The 25531-nt window shown below is 37.9% G+C and overlaps 1 protein-coding gene across 9 annotated transcripts in view; it reads right to left on the bottom strand.

Annotated features, from left to right (window-relative positions):
- Positions 1-25531, bottom strand: part of CSNK1A1 (casein kinase 1 alpha 1) — a 50987-nt gene that overhangs the window by 14889 nt on the left and 10567 nt on the right. For 7 of the 9 annotated variants that reach the window (XR_009539625.1, XM_060143965.1, XM_060143962.1 and 4 more), the window contains exons 3-7: positions 12134-12260; positions 9005-9103; positions 6500-6583; positions 2012-2151; positions 555-633 (exon numbers count right to left, since the gene is read on the bottom strand). Coding sequence is in view for 8 of the 9 variants with exons in the window: in XM_060143965.1 (XP_059999948.1) it covers positions 555-633; positions 2012-2151; positions 6500-6583; positions 9005-9103; positions 12134-12260 (529 nt within the window). In the remaining variant the exon portion in view is untranslated. The remainder of the gene's footprint in view (positions 1-554; positions 634-2011; positions 2152-6499; positions 6584-9004; positions 9104-12133; positions 12261-25531) is intronic. The other 2 variants (XM_060143967.1, XM_060143966.1) reach the window with 1 other exon arrangement.

Consider the following 25531-nt stretch of genomic DNA (forward strand, 5'->3'; position numbering starts at 1 on the left):
TTGTCAAGCTCATAGATGCTCAATAAATACAGGGACCATTTACCTTTAAAGGACCAATAAAGCAACTAAACAGCCATTAAATTCTTGGACACAGTAATTTATCATTACCATACAAATACTCACAAAAGTAATGGTAAAACTCCTAATTAATGGAAACAAATAAAATGTTAGGACAATTAAATAATATAGCTATTATTACTGGATAAACTAGTTCTACTGTACATAAAAGTACACATTTTCAACATAATGGCAACACATCAAAATGAGAAAGTCTCCACCTTTCTTAGCCCATGTCAAGTTCCTTCCAGGTAAAGCTACTGGTTACCAATGGGTACCTGCTAATTGTCCCAAAGGAAACTGTTCCTCAAGTGTGACTGTGAGAGTCTACTAACCTAATTATTACTGAAACGATCAGATTTTATTTTACCAATAAAGGGTAAAAATAAAGTCATTCACTCTCAGAAAACCTCATACTTGAAAGGGACCTTAAAGGTCATCTCCAATGTGTATTTGTATTCTTAAAACAAAAAGCTGGTGATGTGAGTCTGGTTTACCTTTAGTCCTTGCCATGGCAGGCTGGTTCTATTAAAATACATCAAAACATATCCTAATGATTCCATGTCATCTCGGCGACTAGAAAAGAAAATGTAAATTTAAAGGCTGGAATTATTGTGAAGAACATGTGAAAGAAAGCCAGGTACACAAGAAAAAATGTTTCCAAGCAAGGAGAGAAAGTAATTTGGTATCTTGTGCAAGGAGTTACTCAGTTAAGGTAATTTAAAAAAAAAGTTCCTAATGGGTTACTTCTAAACAAAATTTCCTCACAGAATCCAAAATTATAAAATCCAACACGATCCTGCAACTTAACTTTTAAAGAGCAAAAAGAATTTAGCTAAATAACTTCCTAAATGAGGTTAATAAAGATGGAAGAACCATCTAGCAGGACATAAGTTTTACAGAAGCTCACAAAGATTATTTAGGGATAACGCTGGAAAAATTAACAACTTTAAGCTAATTAAACATCTATATGAATATATACACAAACACATACACACTTACACGCATATTCAGACGATACATGTACTTAAGGACTGGTAATGGCCTACAGAAGATGTGAAACTATAGTTTAACCAAGGGTACTCAGATATTCATGGCTATTCCCTAAGCTTAAAAGCTCATTCTCATGAAGTTCCATAACCTGGAAGCATATCATTTCTACGCTTATTTATTTATATTTTTTTTGCGGTACGCGGGCCTCTCACTCTTGTGGCCTCTCCCGTTGCAGAGCACAAGCTCCGGATGCGCAGGCTCAGCGGCCATGGCTCACAGGCCCAGCCGCTCCACGGCATGTGGGATCTTCCCGGACCGGGGCACAAACCCGTGTCCCCTGCATCGGCAGGCGGACTCTCAACCACTGCGCCACCAGAGAAGCCCTCTACGCTTATTTTAAGGAGCAAACAGAAAAATGATTGACAAAAGATGAAAAACTAGAATTCAAGTCAGAAAATAGAAAGACCACAGAAATTATGACAATGTTTAAACTAAAGCCTATTCATTTATGTAGGGGTGGAAGAGTAGTACGCGGATGGTCCACCAACCACATTTTGGTTTATTAGAAATCAGATAACATTTTCCTTGCAGAAATAACCAATACATTCTTCCCCTAAACTCAACTTGCTTCACTAACATAAAAAGCCCAAGATCAGTATTAAGAAAAAAAGTATTGTCTTTAGCTGCAAAAAGAAACATGAAGTTGCATTTATGCTTCTAATTTCCATCATGCAATATTTTCTCCTCAAAAGACAAGCTTCAACAAAGAAAACAAAAAGGCCTCATTTAATCGGCTTCTTTGCACTGTCCAAAGCAGCAGGTAAAAGGATTAATAAGTGTCTTTCAAATCTTCAGCCAAGAAACATCTTTAGATATTGTAAGAAACTAATTAAAATATTTTAAAAACCCATCAATGGCTTTTGCTATGGATTTGATAAACACATTCAATTTTCAAACTCACCTCTGTTCAATACCAAGATGTGCATTGATGCTAGCATATCGAGCAGTGCCAGTGAGATTTTTATCTTCTCTGTATGGTATGTGTTGCCTTGTCCTGTTGTCTCTGTACTTTTTGGCCAAACCAAAATCAATAAGGAATAACTTTAAAAGAAAATAAAGAGACATTAGGTTTCCAATCTTGTTCAGTTAAACTGCTTCTTACTCATTAAATGGCATCTATTCTATTTTGTTCAATTATATCAAAATAAAGCATCATAAACAGAACAGATAATGAACAAACTTAACACTCCAATAAGCTTTTATTAGTCCTCATCAATAAATCAAGTTAAAAAAATACAGTTAAGTCAAGTGGTTGATCCCTGTCAGCTGAACAATTTCATAGGCCAGTTCATTACACATTCAGGAGCCTGTCTTTGGAACCTCTAACATAGTGGAGAAATGTATACATGCTCAATATCAGAGTTGCTGACAAGTGTGCTGCATGCCATAATGAAGCCTGACATCCTGTTACACTGGTAAACAAGCATGGGGTTTTAAAAAACTAGACATAAGCTTTCTGGAACTCTTCCATTCTACAAAGGCCCCTCTTTAGTATGCCAACAGAATGCTCATTATCTAAAATAAGACAACTCTGAAAGTTGTATATTGACAACAAAACCAAGATTTTTATTTATAATAAATAAGCATTTTAAAACAAGCATGCATTTCATTTTATTTCCAACTGACATTTACGCATGTGAGCAGCTTAAGCTTCTGGAAAATATAACAAGTTGATCTAAAGTCTTAAAAAGCACTTAAGTATTTATTTATTTAAATAAAGGTGGCTTACAATCAGCAGTTTAAATGAGCTAACCAGAAACCAAGTAGTATTTTAGAACAAAATAATGTTTAGTGCTGTTTCATTTAAATGGTACACAGGGCGTAAGATATTCATTTATAATGTAGCTAATTTTTAAAATTAATTCATGTTTACTCTCCATGATTAAAACTTTTATACGAAGAAGAAAAAAAACAAAAGTTTTTGGGGAAAAACCCAAAATATGTTCATATTTACCTACCTTCTAAATCAAAATAATCTTAACTTAAAATTTTATTTAGTCTTTATCATAAAATCACTTATCAAAAGTTATGTCTACAAAGTTTATCAAGCAAAGCAGGTCTATGTGCTCTTATACTATGTAGCCCTACACTATTCTTTTCTAGTTACACCTAAATTTTGCAGTTTTTCTTCCCATTAGGCTGACATTAGGTTCCTTCTGCTGCAGTTTACAGTCTGTGATATACTGGGAAACATGACCACCTAGCCTGTTAGGGTTTGCGTCAAAAAATAAGTAAAGCGGGCTTCCCTGGTGGTGCAGTGGTTGAGAGTCCGCCTGACGATGCAGGGGACACAGGTTTGTGCCCCGGTCCGGGAAGATCCCACATGCCGCGGAGCGGCTAGGCCCGTGAGCCATGGCTGCTGGTCCTGCGCGTCCGGAGCCTGTTGCTCCGCAACGGGAAAGGCCACAACAGTGAGAGGCCCACGTACCGCAAAACAAAAACAAAAACAAAAACAAAAAACTAAAGCAAGTTACTGATTTAAGTGAAAAAGATATGACCAAGTGCTTCTTTTAGGAGGATGAAAAATGCCGATTTCAGGCAGGCACTACAACCTAGCCTTAGTTATACACTGGATGGGAAAGGCTGGGGTTTGAGCTTCTGCAACCATATTTACAATGAAACACTTATTTTCACCTGGTCTACTACAAAGAATGAAGATTAAATTTTCAGTAAAATGTAACTGGATAATGAAAGCTCTTTGTATGATTAAACTCACTTCTTGAACAACTGAGTTATTATAAAATAGGGACAGGAAAGTTAATGTTATAAACCACTAAGAGAAATAAAGCTCATACTCTTTTAAGTTTCTTTCGATATGAAAATTGGCTCAGTACTCAAATATTAGAATGAGCAAAATATACTTATGTTAAGCAAAACGAAAATTATGACTTAAGTTCTATAGATTCACACTGAAAAGAAAACAAGGGAAAAACAAACCCAAAAGGACATCCAGCTTCATGGCCTTTAAAAACTCTCCCAAAGAATTATGTGGGGGCTTCCCTGGTGGCGCAGTCGTTGAGAGTCCGCCTGCCGATGCAGGGGACACGGGTTCGTGCCCCGGTCCGGGAAGATCCCACATGCCGCGGAGCGGCTGGGCCCGTGAGCCATGGCCGCTGAGCCTGCGCGTCCGGAGCCTGTGCTCCGCAATGGGAGAGGCCACAACAGTGAGAGGCCCGCGTACCGCAAAAAAAAAAATTATGTGGGTTATGAATAAAAAGTGATTAGGACATGAACTTTCTTCTAAAGATTATTTTCTAAGATTGCTTCCTTTAGAACTCCAAATGGAGGAGAAAACAGGAACAACTCTGACATGGTTATGTCTGATAGTTACATTCATGTCTAGATTCAACAGCTCCATTTGCAACTCAATAACCACTTTCTCACAACTAAAAGACTGCTTTATAAAAACTCAGTGTTCACTAGAGTTCTTTCCTTCTACAATTCTAAAGGACAAAAACCTAACTTATTAAGAACAAAAATGGACAAACACTACCTTCTTAAGTATCTCAATCTTTAATATTAAAGCAAAAAATTTTTAAATTTTCTCCTCCTATAAAAACTGAAAATGAGTCAGGAAAAGTAATGTCACTGATAAATAAAGGTATTCCATTTTAAGAGCAAACAACTGAAAACTACTTAAAATTTAAAATTTTTAAATCTCTTGATAGTTCATTACCTTCTGGTACCTATCATGCTTCTTTAGTCGCTCTCTATGCACTGAATTTAAAACAAGTAAAAACATATATAATGGGAAATATTTACATGAAACCATGTGATACCAAGGATACAACCCAACAGGCGCAGATATGTAAAGGTAAAACCAAAAAAGGAAAAGTCAGTATTCAACGTCATAAAATAATATGTTTTTATAGGTCTGCATATGCAAAGAGACGTTTAAACTCCTCGGTTGTCAAGCTGCTTTTCTGTGGATTTTAACTACATGTTCTAAGTAAAATTTGTGGCTGTTTTAAAGAATGCAGCATATTTTTCAAAGGACTGTGGAAATGAGTTAATGTTGGGTACGCTGGGATAACTCCATTCAGCAGACGTGCATTTTCTTCAGAAACGCTACTGACAATTTTAGTTTTTGGTATTTACAACAGTTTTTCTCCTAACCAGCAGTCACATTTTCCTGCCCTTCAGAAAATTCACAAGATTACTTTTCCTTATAACCCAGAAGACCTATTATTAAATAATTATGTTATAAAATATAAGTAAAATGTGTGAATGTATATGGATAAGTAAAAATAGGGCAGTAAAGTTGCCTTACAATGTACCTAATTACCCACCATCCTCCCTCTCTGCCCAACCAAGACCTAGTTACCACAGTTGGTATTTCTTTGTGAATAAAAGTAAAATTGAATTCCTGAAACCGTTTTAACAGTGGGAGAACGTAGTTCCTGAAATAATGCTGGGCAGTATGGAGAAGGATTAAATGATTACCCAGGTGATACTTGTGGTTTAATAACGGGACTACAAAGTATGCTCACATATCAAATGCAACTTTTTTCCTTTTCTGATTACTTATGTCAATACTTACTTCTCAGTGTATACTAAATTGATAAAGATTCGTTCATTCAGGAGCTTCAAAGATTAAGTACCTAAATGGTGTGATTTTTAAAATTATTTTCCCTTGTTTATCTGAAAATTCATACAGTAATAAAGCTATCTAACTTCTACAAAAGTAAATATGAAGAGTTCTGCTTACATTTAAAAAATATTTGGAAAGTTATTGGAGTGTTTAGCCTGCTAAACACTAAATCATCAGGTTATGCATCTGTTTATCTTACATATGTGTTACTGATGGTAACTGATAAGTGCTTCAGTTATCGTTATGTTGTTAGAATACAGTATATTCTAGTTCCAGAGCATATAATGCTCTTTAAGCATTTTATGCCACTTGTTTGAAGCTGAGAGAATTCTTATATTGAGGTAATCAATTCTAGAAAAACCAGATCTGAAATCTGATCTACACTTACCTAAAGTACGCTAGGGGAAGGGGAAGAGTTGATGCAGAATATCATTCAGCAATAATGCAACTCCAAATTATTTTTAAAAACTGAACAGTCTATCTCAAGTTTACCATTAGGTAAAGAATTTCAATGGTAGATCAACACATTTCCTCATGTGGATGTTAGAGATCTAAACATAATCCTGTTTTCATTTAGGTTTTCTCTAAATTTTACAAACTTTAAGCAAAAGCCACAAAGAAACATCTTAGTAATGTTATGTTTGCCAAGTATGTCTGAATAATGCCAACGTAAGAGGTGCTTGAGCAAGATCTACATTCTCCAGAATTAAAACAAAACAAAAATAATCAAAATAAAACAGTAAGAAAGAAAAGCACATGAATTTGGGATTGAGGTTGGAATAGGAGACAGTTTCAGACCTGGTTTAATCCTGAGAAAGATGGGTCCTGAGAAGAACTAACAGTCATGCTTCTTTTCCTCTTCCCCACTGGAGATTCTAAACACTAAACAGACAATAGAGGGTGGCAGTGCATCAAACAGTATTGCTTACATTGCAACAATGGCCGGCGCAGACAGGCAACACCGAGGCATTAGAGAAAGAACAGGGTAGCCAAATGCCATCCTTCTTCCACCAAGCACTGTAGCTTCTCAGTTTTCCAAATAAGAATCACATGCTTAAGAACATTTGAATTCTGGAAAATACTCAGGTTTTTAATGCCACTATATTGTGTCACTGCCTGAAACAGGGATAGCAATGGTGACATTTGGCTCTTTAATTTATTAATAAAAAAGGGGGGAATTTGGATCTGCAATCTTTGGTATCACAATCTGCCCTTCCCCTAAAAAAGATTGTACAGGGGAAAAAAATCTTCAGTAAGGAAGAGGTAGAAGGCATTTAGTCACCTTAAAATTTATTTTCATAAGCATGCAGGGCTGATTACTGGAAGAGATGAGCAAATTCACTATGATTGGAGTGACTACTCCTAAATATCAAATTCAGAACAATTTTCCAAATAAGAAATTTGACTTTAAAAATCAACCTCAAAAGCGCCCCCCACCCAACTCTTTACCCACAAATAGAAAACTACTGGAACAAGCTGACCGAAGAATCCAGTCTCATACAACTGGCATATTTCAAACTACAATACAGAAAACACTAAAAACCAACTACATAAACAAAACACTAATCTAAAATGTTCAAGAACAACATTTAGAATTTGAATCTTAGGTAAAACACTGCACTTCTAACCCTAGGGTCTCTCTCAATCTGTTTAACAGCAAAACAGCTTCACAATATTCTTTTTAATATCTCTAAAAGAGGATACAAGATTCTAAAAAGGTTTACGTATCACTTGGTCATTTGGATTTCCTAACACAACTATGTGATTAATAAGCTATTTTAAAGGGGGGAAAAAAGCAAAGAGGTATTATCTAGGCCATCATTAAATTTAAGACAAAAACCATGTACTGCAATGTCAACATGCAGAACATGGATCACATGAGGATAATGGGTCTTTAGCAGGAAGAAAATGGGAAGACAAGGGCTGGGAAATGGTCAAAAGATTAGGGTCATACCGACAAAATTGCCCCCCAAAATTAAGACTAGTAATTTTTCAATTAAATTACCAGGTTTTATAGTAACAATTAAGAACCTGGATGCTTCAAAGAGAGAAGCCACATAACATTAAAAAAAAAAAAAAGATGCAATTGGGAATGGCAAGAAAGGTTGTATGTAGATTTAAACACCTTCTATTATTTAAAGCTCAGCTTTCAACAAAAAAATTTTAATTCCTAAAACTTGGTCAGACCAACATTAATGTCTCATGCATTAACAAATAACACCAGTTCTAATGGTAATGGCTCCAAGTTGGCATTCATACAGGCAAACAAAGGTAAACATTTATAGCTAGACCTAAAAACACCAAACATTCCCTAATGGTTTAATAAAACAAATGGGAATGTTCCTTCCAAAAACAAAACAAAACAAAAAACACAAAAAACAAAAACCCCCCAAGTTGTCCTGAAGTTGAGAATTTCTATCAGATCATCAGATCATAACATGCTTAGTGCATTGCCAATGCTGCCTGTCTGCCCGAGCTCAACATTGAATTAATTAAAAAAAGCAATTCACTCAGTAAAACTAATCATTGCAGAAAAAATTCAACACAATTAGTTTTTAACTGCAATCATGCGTCACTAGCTAAAACCCAACCACCCCATAAATTCAATCATTCTGCAGCCCCCAATGAACACTAATTTCATTGTATGTACGTTCATTTCACTTGTCTACACTTCCCTTTGAAAAGGAGAGGAGAAGAGGGGTGGAGACCCCACCCAACTTGGCACCCAAATAAGAAACTGTCAACTACTTTTGAAACAGGCCCAAAAGTTATCCTTTTGAATACACAAATCCAAGGACTGAAGAATTCTCATTATCAACCATGCTTAGTCAGCAAATGTTAACGCCATGGTGACAGATGGGTCAGTGGTTCCCACGCTGGCACAAGCACATATATTAAAAAAACCCACACTTCAGAGACAAAGGTTAAAATCTGATTTTTAGCATTCAGGAAGAAAAGTACATGGGGTTTTTTGTTTGTTTTTTTTGTTCGCTAGCTATTCGAATGAATGAAAAATAGATACAACTGCTCAATAGTTAAATAATATAGATGATTACATTTTCACTATAAGCCCTTAGAATTTTATATTTCCATATAAATAACTAACCTTGGTTGGGTAAGTTGGAGAGAATTTATTTCAAGTTATTAAGTTAATAGATTATCCTTCTAGTACAATCTTTTAAAGCAATTATCAATAGCAAATTCAACTTACTATGACTCTTAATTTAAAGACTGAAAGTTCACCAAAGCAATTCTTGAAGTTTTTTACTCTTTGTTCCTTCATGCAAAGAACATGTGACTAACCTTATTACAGTGACGCCCAATACCCATTAAGAAGTTATCTGGTTTAATGTCTCTGTGTATAAAATTCTTTGTATGCACATATTCAATTCTACTGATCATCTGGAAAAAAGGGGAGGAGGAGAGAAAATTAAGTGATTTGTATTAAGTGACAAAAGAAAACATTATTTCTCAATTACTTCAATATGCCAATTATTTTTCAAGATCGCAGGTATACTTTATTAACTTTATTTAGAGTTCACAAAGACAGTGCTAGTCAAAATTAAAAAGAAAGGGCAACCAGGCACTGCATTTACCTCTAGACTGATGGATATATAAGCATAAACCAGAAGTGTTCTTTAGGCTTATTCTTTAACTATTAATGATTATAAACATGATAGTAGCAAAACATGACCTGATAGCAAAAAATGGTTTTATTTTTAAATTACAAAAGTAATACATTTAGAATTGTTTCAGTTGTTGTAATAAATTATATAAAGTAAAAGCCAATCCTATGCCTCCTGACGTACCTATATACATATAAAAACAGCCTGCTACTGCCCAGATCTATTTCCATGGTCTTATATACATACACACATAAACTCACTTGTGCTTGGGAGTAAGGGGTGTTGACCAATTGATATAGTAGCTATAAGTTGTTGTTATTGCTTTAAATTGAAATAGAAACGGTCCACTCACTTTATTCTTGTTCACTTGTTTTTAACTAATTATAACCCAAACATTCCTGGAAGTTGGTACCATACAATGTAAGCATGTAACTTTTTATACAAATGGGGACATATACACGCTGGGTTTCCTTTCTTGCATGCCTTTTGGACTCTCCCATGATTTTTCTCCATACTTGTATGATCATATTCCAAAACTGAATAATAAACATGCCATTCTAACAAGCTTTTCTTAATTTCTTGGAAGTTCTGCCTCGTCAAGTGGTATGGTCTTAGCATTCTTTTTAATGGCTATAAATATTCTATGGCACAGATGGAAGTACTCCCCAATTATCCCCTAACTCACAGTATTCCCATTATTTCCAATATTCTCCCACCATAAACAATAATGCTATTAATAATACTTAAATATATCCTTACCTACTAGCGCTTTTATTTCTATGGGTTATAAATCCCATACTATTACAGCAGAGTTGCTGGGCTGAAAGGTATGTATTTTTTTCATTTTGATAGGTGCCATCAGACTGCCCTTCAAAATAGCTTATAACAACTCATTTTTTTCAGCAGTAGTGTTCTTTCTCCCACTAGCAAAGTTATTTCAGTTCTTTCTAAATTTTGCAAATTTGACAGGTACTGACCTCGCTTATTTCCCTAACAGTTTGGAAACCTGCTTGTTTTTACTGACCTTTTGGATTTAGTACTATTCTATGAACTGTCAATCTATACTCATCCAGTATTCTTTTGGCTTGTCCTTTTCGTGCTAATTTTTAAGAATTCTTTGCATACAACAATCTTTTATCATTTGTTATGTAAATAGATTTAAATTTTGAAAAATTTGTCTTAACTCTGGCATCTCTTCTATAATAGTTTTAATTTCCAAATTATCAACTATGTCTACCTTTTCTGTAAAATACTTACAAGTTGTATTTGAAAGTGTTTTCCATGTGCAAAGGCTGCCAACATTATCTTTCTACCCATATGTTCTTGCTCTTCTAGTAGTATATGTCAGGATTCTATTTTTTACTTGGCCTCATTTTCTCCAGAGCTTTTATCACCATGGATATACAGATTCTAAATCTTACTCCTCTACCTTGGCAAATGTCTTTTGAAGCCAAATTGTAATCTCTGGCTTAAACTATTCATACTCTCAAGGAAGTAGATGTATACAATGTTCAAATAGCATCTTTAGGTACAGCAGCAACTCATGTATTAAAGAAGTAAAACAAAACCACTGGCTCACTTATGTACATATTTGTCCTAGCTAAGTAATACCCATAATTAAACTATGAGTATTAACTCACAGGGGAAATGTGGGGCAAAAGACAAATTAATAGCACAAACTACAGACTACTTCAAGTATTGCCTGTCATCTATGGGGCAAGACTCAGCTGTTTCCTTCTTAAACAAATACTTTGCTGCAACCCCCTTTCCTAAATTACATTCTTTCTCTGATGTTACTAGTGTATCCAATATATAGACTTCTATGACAGAACCCTTCCATTTTTCTCCACTAAACTCTATGCTCCTAGAGGGAAGAGACTAGTTCTTCTTCTTTGTACCTCCCAGTGTTAAGTACAATGGCAGTCCCCGAATAAATGTTCACTGTATGAATGCCTATGTGTTACTGAGCCTACAGAATACAAACTCTTTTACTAAGATTCATTCACATGTCATATTAAGAGGTTTTAATCATAAATTCCTTGACATTTACCTATTATCTTTGACCATATTATCTGTTTCCTCAAGGCTTGTTCCTGACCCTATTATTCCCCATCTTAAAATTCTTTAAAACTAATTTTCTTTTTTATTTCCTTTAGTTCAAAAAAATCTAATCTTGGCTTTAAAACAATTTCATCTAATCTCCAGCCAATGAATAAATCTAATTCATGACATAAAAATTTCCCTGGTTTTGCTTACCTATTACCAATGGCCGAGAATCCTTTACTTCAAGAGCATCTACCTGGTCAAAAATTATTCCTTAAATTACCTTAGTACCTTATTTTCCTCAAAAATACACCTTTCATAAGGATTCAACACATAATACATAACATTCAATTTGCTTAATTTAAACAAAATTTCAATATATACATATTTATCTATATTTATATACAAACAAACACTCCAAATCCTTTCTTCAAACAAAATCTTATAAGGAAACCTGCTATATTCAACACTAAAACAAATACACTCTATCTGATGGGAGCAGCTTGAAAACTCCTAGTCTATAGGTGTAATAAACTAGTATAATCCGTTTTTGTCCTATACCCATGGGAAAACATCTACAAGTCATATTAGAGTAATACACTTGAATGACTATACCTTACTATGGATCTTTTTTTGCTGATCCAAACGTTAAACATTGACACATGGGACTATAATTCTCTGGTTTACACACATTTAAATTATAGTTAAGTAGTGGTAAACACTAGTATTTCTTAGTTTTTATTCTCATAAAAGTTTCACATACCTGGTCAGCTAACATAAGTACAGTTTTCATTGTGAACCTTCTTGAACAGAAATTGAAGAGGTCTTCGAGGCTGGGTCCAAGAAGATCCATGACTAGCACATTGTAGTCTTTTTCCTGACCATACCACCTAATAAAATGAAAGGGGGAAAAGGGAGGGTATTATAAAAAGCTGATTATCACTTAACATCACCAAATTTTAAAAAATTTGAATAAGATAGTTTTTCCTCTCTGGTTAGGTTTTATTTAGGGTTAAGTTTTCCACTATTCAGTTGATGAACTCACTGACTGACTACATTGCCCAACACAAGGTAAAGAGATTTTTTCCTGTCAAGCAACCCATTGTCCAATTAAGTCAGTACTTGTGTGGCAGCCTTAACATTCCTCTTAACCAGGGCAGCTGAATTCTATATCCATCCACCACTGATTCCTGAGACGATGGGCAAGTTTCTTAACCTCACCTGGTCTTACTTTTTAACTGAAGAAATGAAGGAGATTCTACTAGTCATTCCAAAACGTTTCAGAAAGCAAAGATCCCTTTCACTATAACTCATGTTCCATTTCCTACCAAGTTGTATTAATAAGGAGTCACATTTTTGCTTAGTTCCCGATCACAGAAAACAATCATATTACCACAAAGATGACATTTGCTTTTTACTGGAAGAATCATGCTTTAATTATCCGTTGCTATATTACTGTGGATATACAATTTGCCCCCAATAACTCTAGGAATATCAACTGCTAATTTCAGAGACTACAAGAACTGGAAATCACTGCAATAAATGATTTCAAGTTTCTATATGCCTGTAAGTCTGGTACGGGTAATTTCCTGAAAATAAGCACTACCATTTTTATTTCAAACTTATCTAGATTATGAATTTTGCTTGAGGGACATCCCTGGAGGTCCAGTGGTTGGTTGGGGCTCCGTGCTTCCACTGCAGGGGGCACGGGTTCGATTGCTGGTCAGGGAACTAAGATCTTTTATGCCATGTGGCACAGCCCAAAAAAAGAAAAAAAAAGGCATTTTGCCATTATTTAAAATGTTAAAAAAAAACAAAACGAGGAAGTTATTTTAAAGCTAGACTGGAGTGATTTCTTTGTTAACCCTAATAAGAAATGATACCTGGATTTACCATTTGAGAAGTTTATGTGTTTTAAAAATATTCAAAACAGGGGAAAAAGGCTTAAAAAATCTGTGTCAAAGGCATTAATGAGTATCAGTTTAGTGGAAAACTGTTCAGTGTTTTTGGTTTGCTTTATAATTTTATTTATTTATTTAATTTTGGCTGCGTTGGGTCTTCATTGCTGCACGTGGGCTCTCTCTAGTTGCAGCGAGCGGTGCGCGGGCTTCTCGTGGTGGCTGCTCTTGTGGAGCGCGGGCTCTAGGCGCACGGGCTTCAGTAGTTGAGGCTCACGGGCTCTAGAGCACAGGCTCAGCAGTTGTGGCACAAGGGCTTAGTTGCTCCGCAGCATGTGGGATTTTCCTGGAGCAGGGATCGAATCCATGTCGCCTTCATTGGCAGGCGGATTCTTAACCACTGCGCCACCAAGGAAGTCCCGTTTAGTGTTTTTAGTGTTATTTCTTTTTTAAAATTTTGCTCTAATATGTTATTCTGTTATAAAAGAAAATTAAGACTGAAACTAGAGAATGGGGATTTAGTATCTTAATAACTATATTTTTCTAGAAAATGCAAAACCAGCTACTTAAGCATGGTCTCATATTCAGATCCAATGAATACGCTCCCTAGAATCTTATGTAAAAGATCGTAAGGTGACTAGGCTTAAAAAGCTCACATTCCTTCCTACGCTTTTGCTTCAGCTGTTCCCGAGGACTACTACTTCGCAAACATGATACACGAATAACTACCATCGAACACACAAAGGAATTCATTTTCATGTGTCTTTGCAGAAAAAGGTAGCCTGATGGGGAAAGTTTCTGCTTAACCTTACAGATTGTGCTCACTAGCCTAAGAAATGCAACAGATGTACCAATCTCCGAATGGCAGAGTTGATCTGCCCTTATTGTATCTAAAACTATGTTCAAAGCTGCTGCAATTATCCCTTTTCAATCCTTTATTTTCCATATAGGAATTCAACACCCTTCACATACATTCCAACATTTACAACACTTGAAAGAAAAGCTCACAGTGGTGGGTTTAAGAATCTGCCTTCCAATGCAGGGGACACGGGTTTGATCCCTGGTTGGGGAACTAAGATCCCACAAGCCACGGGGCAACTAAGCCTGCTTGCCACAACTATTGAGCCCGTGTGCCACAACTACTGAGCCCTTGCACCACAAATAGAGAGAAAGAAGCCCGTGAGCAGAAATGAAGAGCCCACTCACCACGATGAAAGATCCCACGTGCCACAAGTAAGACCCGACACAGCCAAATAAATAAATATTTTTTTTAAAAAAAAGACAAGTGATGAACAAAGTGAATAGCTTATGTTCTCCTTTCCTGATTCCTGTTTTGTTTTCCTTCTTTTTTTCCTTCTTTCTTTACTTAACGGCAGAGGCAAATCTGTGCTAGGAAGCTGTCAGAAACTTCAAAACCAGTCCTTGCCATTATAAACATCCAATACTAAGAATATGGCAGATTTTTAATATAAAAATCTAATTTATCGGGGCTTCTCTCGTGCCGCAGTGGCTGAGAGTCCGCCTGCTGATGCAGGGGACACGGGTTAGTGCCCCGGTCCGGGAAGATCCCACATGCCACAGAGTAGCTGGGCCTGTGAGCCATGGCCGCTGAGACTGCACGTCCGGAGCCTGTGCTCCGTAACGGGAGAGGCCACAAGAGTGAGAGGCCCGCGTACCGCAAAAAAAACAAAACAAAAAAAACAAAAAAACCTAATTTTTCTAGGTTTTAGAGAAAAATAAATGACTCTATAAAAAACCACCAAATCCAGAAAGAGCTAAGGCAGTGATGGGAAGTCACTAAGAATCAAAGGCAAAAGAGAAAGCACAAATCAACTCTCATAAGACTACATCTCATGTCTACATCAACAAATTTGTTCCAATGGCTCCCTAACAAAATTACAATAAAGTGAATTTTAGAACCATCCAATCCAAACTACAAACTTGAAATGTCAAAGGCACAAATTCATACTTCACATCTTCATGCAATCACACAATTTCATAAAGCACTTTGTGGGAAGTCATATGTAAAGTAAGTCTTTAACAGAATACTCTCATAATAATTAGAAACAAGGGGGAATTAGATGAATTCAGAAACACACTTTAAAAAAAACCAAACAAGTTATTAGGCATTTTTCTCCATATTGCTTAAGTGTATGAGTTTAAGACACAGCCCCTATTCTCAATATCAAGAAGACAATCCATAAAAAAACAACTAAAACATAAATGATTCAAAGGCATTTTCCTCCATGGTGCAACTACGGCACTTCTAAAATAATTAGGTCTTTCCGCTTAGAAATTGGTATTATAACTCTTTAAACCTAAGTGACAGGTGTTTCTTTCATTCCTCCTTTTGATCTCAAGGAATATATAACTTATTTCTCTAAATCTAACACCTCACACCCTCCCCATCTGTGCTTTCCACCTGTGTAACCCATCCCGACATTATTACACACAGATTAGGAGCCAGGAACAGCCTTCTGCTTATCCAAATCCTACTTACTCAGTTTCTACCTTCACCTCCACGTTTTCCACTTTTATTCTGCAAGCTGCTAACTCTCCATTTTCAACTGCAACATCCTAATACCCAGATGCCAAAGAAATCTTCCTTAAGTAGACTATCCCACATTGGTCTCCCGTTTCACAGAATTCCTATAGCCACTGACTACTGCCTATATCCAAGATCTAACCCCTTGACAATACAAATCTTCAGGTACTGTTACTTTGGCGTTTCTCTCTCTACACCTGTAAGATAAAACCTACTGTTTGTCTTATGTCTTCATAGAATCTGGGTAATGAGCAAGCACTAAGCTGATTCTCTGAGATCATTTAAGTTTGCAGGCAATCTGAAACCCACAAACATGAAAACCTCACTCCTATTCTCCACTTTCTAGGTGCCTTCAACCAGAAACTCAGGTCTTATCTTTAGACATTTTTCAACATAAGCAGCAATGTGTTGCTACTAAGTACACTATGGTAAAGTAATGTGCACACTGTAGGTAACTCAGATACTTATGAGATTAAAAACAAACTGGTTTGATTTGGACCTTATTCTTCCTAATAGTTTCAAAAGATGCAGAAGAATCAAGTAATTTAATGGATGAAAGCTAAAAAAAAAGGGGAGGGGGCAAGGTCTCATTTACTATTTGTTTGTTTCAAATCAATGTCTTTAGACATAGTGTTGCCTGACCAATCAAGGAAGTAGGCCAAGGAATGAGCTCGCAACTTAGAAAATCATCATTTCTTACTGAGAGCATAAAAAAGGTACCTTAAGGTCTGAAGAAGATGCTAAGAGAAGGAAGGTCCATCTCTCTGATCTTATTTCCTTCCTCTAAACCCATATCCAAACTAATTCTAGTTAAAAAATTAAGAAACAGATAAAAAGCACAAGCCTAAGATAATACATGCACAAGTCAATAGGGCTGACCAAAAAATGCTAACAGAATTCAGAAAAAGCAAACGATCAGTGGGAACTACATCTGTCCAAAGAAAGAAACCTAGTGAAAATGGTCTGTTACTAGTCAGATCCTGAAGGAGGGATAATATTTTGATAGATAAGGTAGAAAAAGATGTGCTAAGGGCTTCCCTGGTGGCGCAGTGGTTGGGAATCCACCTGCCAATGCAGGGGACACGGGTTTGAGCCCTGGTCCGGGAAGATCCCAGATGCCGTGGAGCAGCTAAGCCTGTGTGCCACAACTACTGAGCCTACGCTCTAGAGCCTGCGAACCACAACTACTGAAGCCTGTGCGCCTAGAGCCCGTGCTCCACAGCAAGAGAAGCCACTGCAATGAGAAGCCCGCACACCACAATGAAGAGTAGACCCCGCTCGCCGCAACTAGAGAAACCCTGTGAGCAGCAATGAAGACCCAACACAGCTAAAAATAAATTAAAAAAAAAAGATGTGCTAGGCAGAGGCAAGAATAGACCATGGGCTCGCATAAAGGGGCGAATCAAAGTGACTGATAGTTTGGGGCTATATTACAGACTCTTGAATACCAGGCTAATGTGCTTTAAATTCTATAGATAACTGAGGAATTATCAGTGGAGTATGGATGGGACATAAGTATTAAGAGTTGGCCTTGGTATCAGTATGCAATATGGAAACTGGGGAGTAGGGGAAGGAGTGACAATGACATGAGAACCAATTACAAGAGTTATATTATAGCTGAAGATGTGGAGCTAGAGGTTTCTTTTCTCTATTAAATCTCGATGAAAATGGAAATACCTTAGAAAAGAAACAAAATGACTGAAATGAAATATTTTAGGTATTGCTATGAGACCCAAGGACTTCCAAGAATAGTAAATCAGTGTAATTATCGTAAATACTCAGTTCAGATTAAAGGACCTAAATATGCCCATCCCTATGACTATAACAATAACAAGAGAAAAAAGAACATTTGTTTAACGTAGGTCTTCCCCCTCTGACTTGATTGGTGACGGTTAATTTTATGCATCAACCCGACTGGGCTAAGGGATTCTGAAATAGCTGATAAAATGTAAAACAGTATGTGAAGGTATCTCCAGAAGAGATTAGCATCTGAATGACAGACTAAGTAAACAAAATCACCCTCCCTAAAGTGGGGTACCTGAACAGAATAAAAAGGCAGAGGAAGAGAAATTTCCCTCTCTGCTAGAGCTGAAACATTCATCTTCCATCTTCTGCTCTAGGACATCCGTGCTCCTGGTTTTCAAACCTTAGGACTCAAACTGGGACGTAAATCATTGGCTTCCCTGGTCTCAGGCCTTTAGGCTTGATCCAGAACTACACTGCTGGTTTTCCTGGGCTTCCAGCTTATAGACCACAGGTCATGGGACTCCCCTTTTTTTTTTTAATTTTTTTTTATACAGCAGGTTCTTATTAGTTATCTATTTTATACATATTAGTGTATATACATCAGTCAAAATCTCCCAATTCATCCCACAACCACCCCCACCACCACCACTTTACCCCCTTCGTGTCCACACGCTTGTTCTCTACATCTGTGTCTCTATTTCTGCCCTGCAAACGGTTCATCTGTACCATTTTTCTAGGTTCCACATATATGCGTTAATATACGATATTTGTTTTTCTCTTTCTGACTTACTTCACTTTGTATGACGTCTCTAGATCCATCCACGTCTCTACAAATGACCCAATTTTGTTCCTTTTTGTGGTATATATATGTACCACATCTTCTTTATCCATTCATCTGTCAATGGGCATTTAGTTTGCTTCCAGGTCATGGGACTTCTTAGCGTCCATAATCGTCTGAGCAAATCCCTCATAATAAATCTCTTTCTCTCTACCTATAAATATATCTCGCTTTATTGCTCTTTGCAGGTATCATGTTTTTTACAAACTGTGGCAACCCTGCCTTGAACAAATCCATCAGCACCATTTTTCCAACAGTATATGCTCACTTTGTGTTTTTGTCACATTTTCATTATTTTTATATTTTCGTTATTATTATATTTGTTATGGTGATGATCTGTGATCTTTATTTATTTATTTATTTATTTTTTTTGCGGTACGTGGGCCTCTCACTGTTGTGGCCTCTCCCGTTGCGGAGCACAGGCTCCGGATGCGCAGGCTCAGCAGCTATGGCTCACGGGCCCAGCCGCTCCGCGGTATGTGGCATCTTCCCAGACCGGGGCACGAACCCGTGTCCCCTGCATTGGCAGGCGGACTCTCAACCACTGCGCCACCAGGGAAGCCCTGTGATCTTTATTTTTGATGTTATTATTGCAAAAAGTTACCACTCGCTGAAAGCGCAGATGATGGTTAGCACTTTTTGGCAATAAAGTGTTTGTAAATTAAGGTAGGTACAATTTTTTTAGATATAATGCTATTGCACACCTAACAGACTACAGTATAGTGTAAACATAATTTTTAATGCACTGGGAAACCAAAAAATTCGTGTGACTTTGCTTTATTGTGGTATTCTGGAACTGAACCCATAATAACTCTGAGGTATGCCTGTATATATGATCCATCGGTTCTATTTCTTTGGAGAATCCTAGTATAATAGGGGCGGCCATTTTATGTCTTGTTCACAACTCTATATTCCCAGCATCCAGCACAATGCTTTACATGCAGGAAATGCTAACATTTGCTGAATTAAAGAATAAAAAGCTGTATTAGAGGTTTTTACCAGGCTAGGGCATGCTTGACGTGGCAGATGAGGAAAACAAAAAAAGGAATACAAAAATACTACCTGTACCGAAAGTATAAAGTCATCAGGAAGCATCTACTCATCTTTGATTCAAATAAGTCAAATAATTATAAAAGTTTAGAAGTGACAGTCGTAACAGATAAATGTCTTTTCCTATGCCATTTATCTTCCCATCTTTAGATTATTAATGTCAGAGTCTTCACTGAACTAAAAGTATGAGCACTGAATCAGTGCTGTAATATACCCATTTTCATAGCATCTACATTCTCAAGACAGTGTATCTCAAACTTAGTCTCTTGCCAAATTATCATCATCCAACTTTTATGTTCCTTTTTATGAGGGTAGAAATTAAGGACCTGGTCTAGTACAATCTCGCTCAACTCTAAGAACTAGCTCAAATTCCCCCTTTAGGTTGCTACTGCTAACAGTTCCAGCCACCTTACTCTCTTTAGTCTGAATTCCTTTTAATGTTCCTATACATTAATATTTACGTGCACCATCCTTAACAGTAGAATTTTGCCTTTCATAATATTATAAAAACTATAGATAGCTCTTCTTCCCATCCTTCAACAGCACCCAAATTACCATGGGCCAAAAAAAGTCACCTACAGGCAATTCTTGTTTATCTTTTCCTGTATCTTTCTTCTTGCTTCTCATTGTAATCATGCCACGTTGCCTTCTTTTCCCTTTTTGTTCTGTTTCTGGCATGAGTGTGTCGGGGTTAACAATTCATTTAAAACAGTCAAGAAAGGCACCTCCTTCTCCCCCCTCCTCCTAAATTACCAGACTTCAACAGCAGGCGACCCTCAACCACAACACAAGCTCTCAATTCTCAATTTAAATTCCTGAGTCTCAAAAGTCACCAATCCTCCTAGTACTGCATTCAATAGTTGATTACTTCTGAAAGGTGGAAGCATCTATGAACTTGAGTCTTAAGACACTGTAATCCTTTAACCTAGAATTGTTAGTACTTATTAAGCTCCATTTTATTAATGGCATTCATCATGAAAGCAGAACTATGATGCACAGCTTTGACTACATTTTGATTCATGTAACTCTTCGGCGCTTCTGAAGAACTAGACACAGGACTAAAATGTGGGTAACCTCCTGATTTTCTATTAACTCTTGGTATACAAGATTGCTGTGTAACTCTCATTCTCCTTCTCTGCCCATATTTGCTCCTTAGATTTGTGGCCTGCGTTTTACTTTGAATACCTAGGTACCTAGAATTTAATGAACTAAACTTTTCTCTTGCCATCAAAAATTTAAGACCAGGCTTCCCTGGTGGCGCAGTGGTTCAGAATCTGCCTGCCAAGGTAGGGGACACGGGTTCGAGCCCTGGTCCAGTAAGATCCCACATGCTGCGGAGCAACTAAGCCTGTGCACCACAACTACTGAAGCCCTTGTGCCTAGAGCCCGTGCTCCCCAACAAGAGAAGCCACCACAATGAGAAGCCCGTGCGCCGCAACGAAGAGCAGCCCCCGCTCACCGCAACTAGAGAAAGCCCACATGCAGCAACAAAGACCAAATACAGCCAAAAAAAAAAAAAAAAAAAATTAAGACCTTCAATCTATTTCCTCCTCTTGCAATTTCATTTAAAACACAATTCATATTTTAGAAGGTCAGTAACACAAAATTTTTATTCATAATGCTTTGGATTTACAACTTGCAGAAATACCTTTGAAACAGTTTGGGATCCAGAGCATTTTAACTAGAGAAAGACACTCATTGCTGCTATTTGGCTACTGCAGGGAACTGGAAAATCAGGTTTAATAAAGAAAACAGACACTAAGTTTTCTGGTGAATTAAGCAACTAGAACCAGAAACACAAATACCGATTAGACCGATTTCTCCATACTAAAAACTGATTTAGACGTTAAGTAAGAAAAGAACCACAGTTTTAGCTGTGGGAATGGTGATCAGAGTAATAATTCTGATAATGTGATGAATTCAAGAAATTTTAGATATTAATTCTATCTTTTTTTTTAATTTTTAAAATTTATTTATTTATTTAGACTAGGGTCTTCGTTTCTGTGCGAGGGCTTTCTCTAGTTGCGGCAAGTGGGGGCCACTCTTCATCACGGTGCGCGGGCCTCTCACTATCGCGGCCTCTCTTGTTGTGGAGCACAGGCTCCAGACGCGCAGGCTCAGTAGTTGTGGCTCACGGGACTAGTTGCTCTGCGGCATATGGGATCTTCCCAGACCAGGCCTCGAACCCGTGTCCCTTGCATTGGCAGGCAGATTCTCAACCACTGCACCACCAGGGAAGCCCCTTAATTCTATCTTTTACTTTACTGAACCTTTCCCAGAACTTTCCTAGGTCTTCCAAACCTTTTTTAATTGGCTAATTTCCCCACCCTTACAATCTCACACCCCTGGGGAGGGCACTGATAAGCATAGAAGTAATTTAAAATTGAACAAGACTACAAAGGGAAAAGAAAATAAATACTGGAAATCCAGCAACTGAGAGACCAATCCTGCATCAATGTATTTAGCTACAATAACCAAGAACTTGCCCAAACAAGTTGTGTGGGTGGGTGGGAGGTGCTAGTTCTACACCAAGTGTTCTGAATCTTTTCTGTTGTCATGGATCCCCCACCTTTGGTAGTCTAATGAGGCCTACTGATCCCTTCTCAGAGTATTTTAAATGCATAAAATAAAATATATAGCATTATAAAGAAAACCAATTTTAGAGAAATTCAGTTACCATAAAATTACTTTAAAATCAATCTTGCTATAGTAATATACATGCTCCATATTAAAGCATTAAATAAGATTTAGAGGCAGGTCTAACTAGTACTATAATTTTGGATATAAAGACTATTTTGGGGGCTTCCCTGGCGGCGCAGTGGTTGAGAATCTGCCTGCCAATGTAGGGGACACGGGTTCGAGGCCTGGTCTGGGAAGATCCCACATGCCGCGGAGCAACTAGGCCCGTGAGCCACAACTACTGAGCCTGCGCATCTGGAGCCCGTGCTCCACAACAAGAGAGGCCGCGATAATGAGGCCTGCGCACCGCGATGAAGAGCGGCCCCCATTTGCCGCAACTAGAGAAAGCCCTCGCACAGAAACGAAGACCCAACACGGTCATAAATAAATAAATAAATAAATAATTTAAAAAAAAAGACTATTTTGAGTTACATGCAACAATAATGTAATATGAAAATACCTGTGATTTCTATTGGTGACAAAGCCATAGGTACTGCCAAAACTAGTGGGGACTTGTTGCCTACGTTTATAAAAGAAAAACTAGGTTCAGTTAGAGGTACATGAAAATAAAGGTGGAATTGTTTTCCTATCCAATTCACTGACCTTGTGGAGGGTAAATCCCTGAACCAAGTTAAGAACCCTGCTGTAAACAGATTTTTAAGGTAAATAGACTGCAGAATAAGATCTAAAACTTGGGCATCATATGTGTTTCACTCAGCAATAATAATGTCAACTAAGATGATTCGCTTTCCTTCTTCATCCTAACCCTCCTAACTGCTACTACTAATCCTTTACTCACAATATCATCCCTAAGATCTTTGAATTATGCTGTAGGATTTCCACATCAGTCCCCTTGTTCCTTGCCCTCTGCCTTAAAAGATACATAAATGTTCCTTAACCCGCAAATTTTAAAAACACAAACAAAGGGCTTCCCTGGTGGCGCAGTGGTTGAGAGTCCGCCTGCCGATACAGGGGACACGGGTTCATGCCCCGGTCCGGGAAGATCCCACATGCCGCACAGCGGCTGGGCCCGTGAGCCATGGCTGCTGAGCCTGTGTGTCTGGAACCTGTGCTCCGCAACGGGAGAGGCCACAGCAGTGAGAGGCCCGCGTACCGCAAAAAAAAAAAAAAAACCACGAACAAAAAAATGTGCTTTGATACTTAGTACTACTAAAGCTCCTATTAATTTACCCTTTCAATATTTTTGGTGGCTAACAAGACAAAACCCAATAATTCTTGCTCTCATAGCTTACAGCACAGTCTGTGTAGGCAAACACATATGATGAAAGAGAAACTGATGGTGAGAAGGTACAAATTATGGGGACCCAATAGATCTTTCAGAGGGAGGCATTAGGAAAAGCTTCTCGACTAAGAAGTATGTTGATTCTTGAAGCATAAACAGAAGACGGCCAGGTAAAGAGGTGTGTCAGGGTTAGGAGTACGCATTAAGCTTGTTATTCACAAGAAACTGAAAGTACCCAGCATAGTTGGTTCATAGCAAAACAAGATCATCCGATTTTCTTGTTCACGGTTAACTTGTTGAAAATCTAGTTTCTATTTGCCATCTTACTTTCATTTTTTGTTCTTGGTTCCCAGTATAATGGTTATCATTCTCATCATACTACCCAAAATTATACTTCAAAGATCACAAATGGTCCTTGCTGTCACTGCTCTCTCTAGCTTTGGTCATAGTAGTACTGGAAGACAGTATGTGGAGAACTGGAACCTCCAGAGGAATACAAGTATTAAAATATACTATTCCACTGGGAAATGGGACAATATACCTGTAGTTTCACAATACCAATTATAAAGGGTTGATCAAATCTTTTCTTTTTATTTATTTATTTTTGGCTGTGTTGAGTCTTCGTTGCTGTGCGCGGGCTTTCTCCAGTTGTGGTGAGCAGGGGCTACTCTTCATTGCAGTGCGCGGGCTTCTCATTGTGGTGGCTTCTCTTGTTGCGGAGCACAGGCTCTAGGCACGCAGGCTCCAGCCGTTGTGGTGCACGGGCTTAGTTGCTCCGCGGCATGTGGGATCGTCCCGGACCAGGGCTCAAACCCGTGTCCCCTGCACTGGCAGGAGGATTCTCAACCAGCAGGATTCTGCACCACCTGGGAAGCCCCAAATCTTTTCTAATAGGCAAATGTATAAAGTAGATTAGTAGCTATCTAGGCCTGCAGAGATATGGAGAGTGATTGCTAATGTGTTCAAGGTGGTTTTTTTGGGGGGGGGTGATGAACATTTTAAAATTGGATTATGGTGATGGTTGCACAACTGTACATATAGTAAAAACCACTGAATTGCACACTTTAAGTAGATGATGCTTACATAGGTAAATTATCTCAATAAAACTGTCAATCTTTTACCAAAATCTGCTCCTCCAGTCTCTGTTTCAACACTTATTAAGGACCTACTATGTGTGTGATACTGCTGATAAGGATGCCATAAGCAGCATAAGGCCTAAAAGAACAGATAAGTGACAAGTACAATATAAAAGCGACAATAAAGTAAATATAAAACACAGAGGAGGGCTTCCCTGGTGGCGCAGTGGTTGAGAGTCCGCCTGCCGATGCAGGGGACACGGGTTCGTGCCCCGGTCCGGGAAGATCCCACATGCCGCGGAGCGGCTGGGCCCATGAGCCATGGCCACTGAGCCTGCGCTCTGCAATGGGAGAGGCCACAACAGTGACAGGCCCGCGTACCGCAAAACAAAAACAAACACAGAGGAGCAAGCAACTTATTCAGAAGATAAAAGGGAAGGCTTCTTAGAAAAGTTAGTATCTGAGCTAAACTTTGAAAAATGCCCGTTACCTCTCAACATAGTCTCCTACTTTCAGTCACTCCTCTACAGTTTCATGGTGTCGTTTCTCTGCTATGAAAACCAATGCCCCTCCCTAATTACACACCAAAGAAAGCAAAGTTTCATATATATATGAGGAACTCCAAAAATCTGATCTCTGCCTATCCTTTTTTTTTCTCTGCCTATCCTTTAATTCTATATCCTTATTCCCTCACCAGACTGCCCTCAGGCCATATCACTGAGTCAACAGTGACTTACTAAGCATGACTGTATACTGAGCTCTATTCCAGCCAAAGCCCAAAGCCTTACAGTCTCATTCCTTTTCTTTCTCTGGAATAGCTATTACCTCCTCCTAAAAACTGACTTCCTTTAACTGCAACACCCCATTATCCCAACTCTCCTCTTGCCTTGATTAACTCTGAATTTCCACCACAGGGTTCAGTCCTCACTTCTCAATTTCCTTTCTCCACTATCACTTCTATGCTGATCTTGCTCAGATCTAACACCAGTCCTAGTTCCCTGGCCTAGGGTTAGGTCTGTATTTTCTGCTAACTTAATTATACAAGAGCTAAACTTGGGATACGCTGCACCTTAAACTCAACACATC

This window comes from Lagenorhynchus albirostris, chromosome 3 (assembly GCF_949774975.1).
Source record: "Lagenorhynchus albirostris chromosome 3, mLagAlb1.1, whole genome shotgun sequence".
Classification (NCBI taxonomy): Eukaryota; Metazoa; Chordata; class Mammalia; order Artiodactyla; family Delphinidae; genus Lagenorhynchus; species Lagenorhynchus albirostris.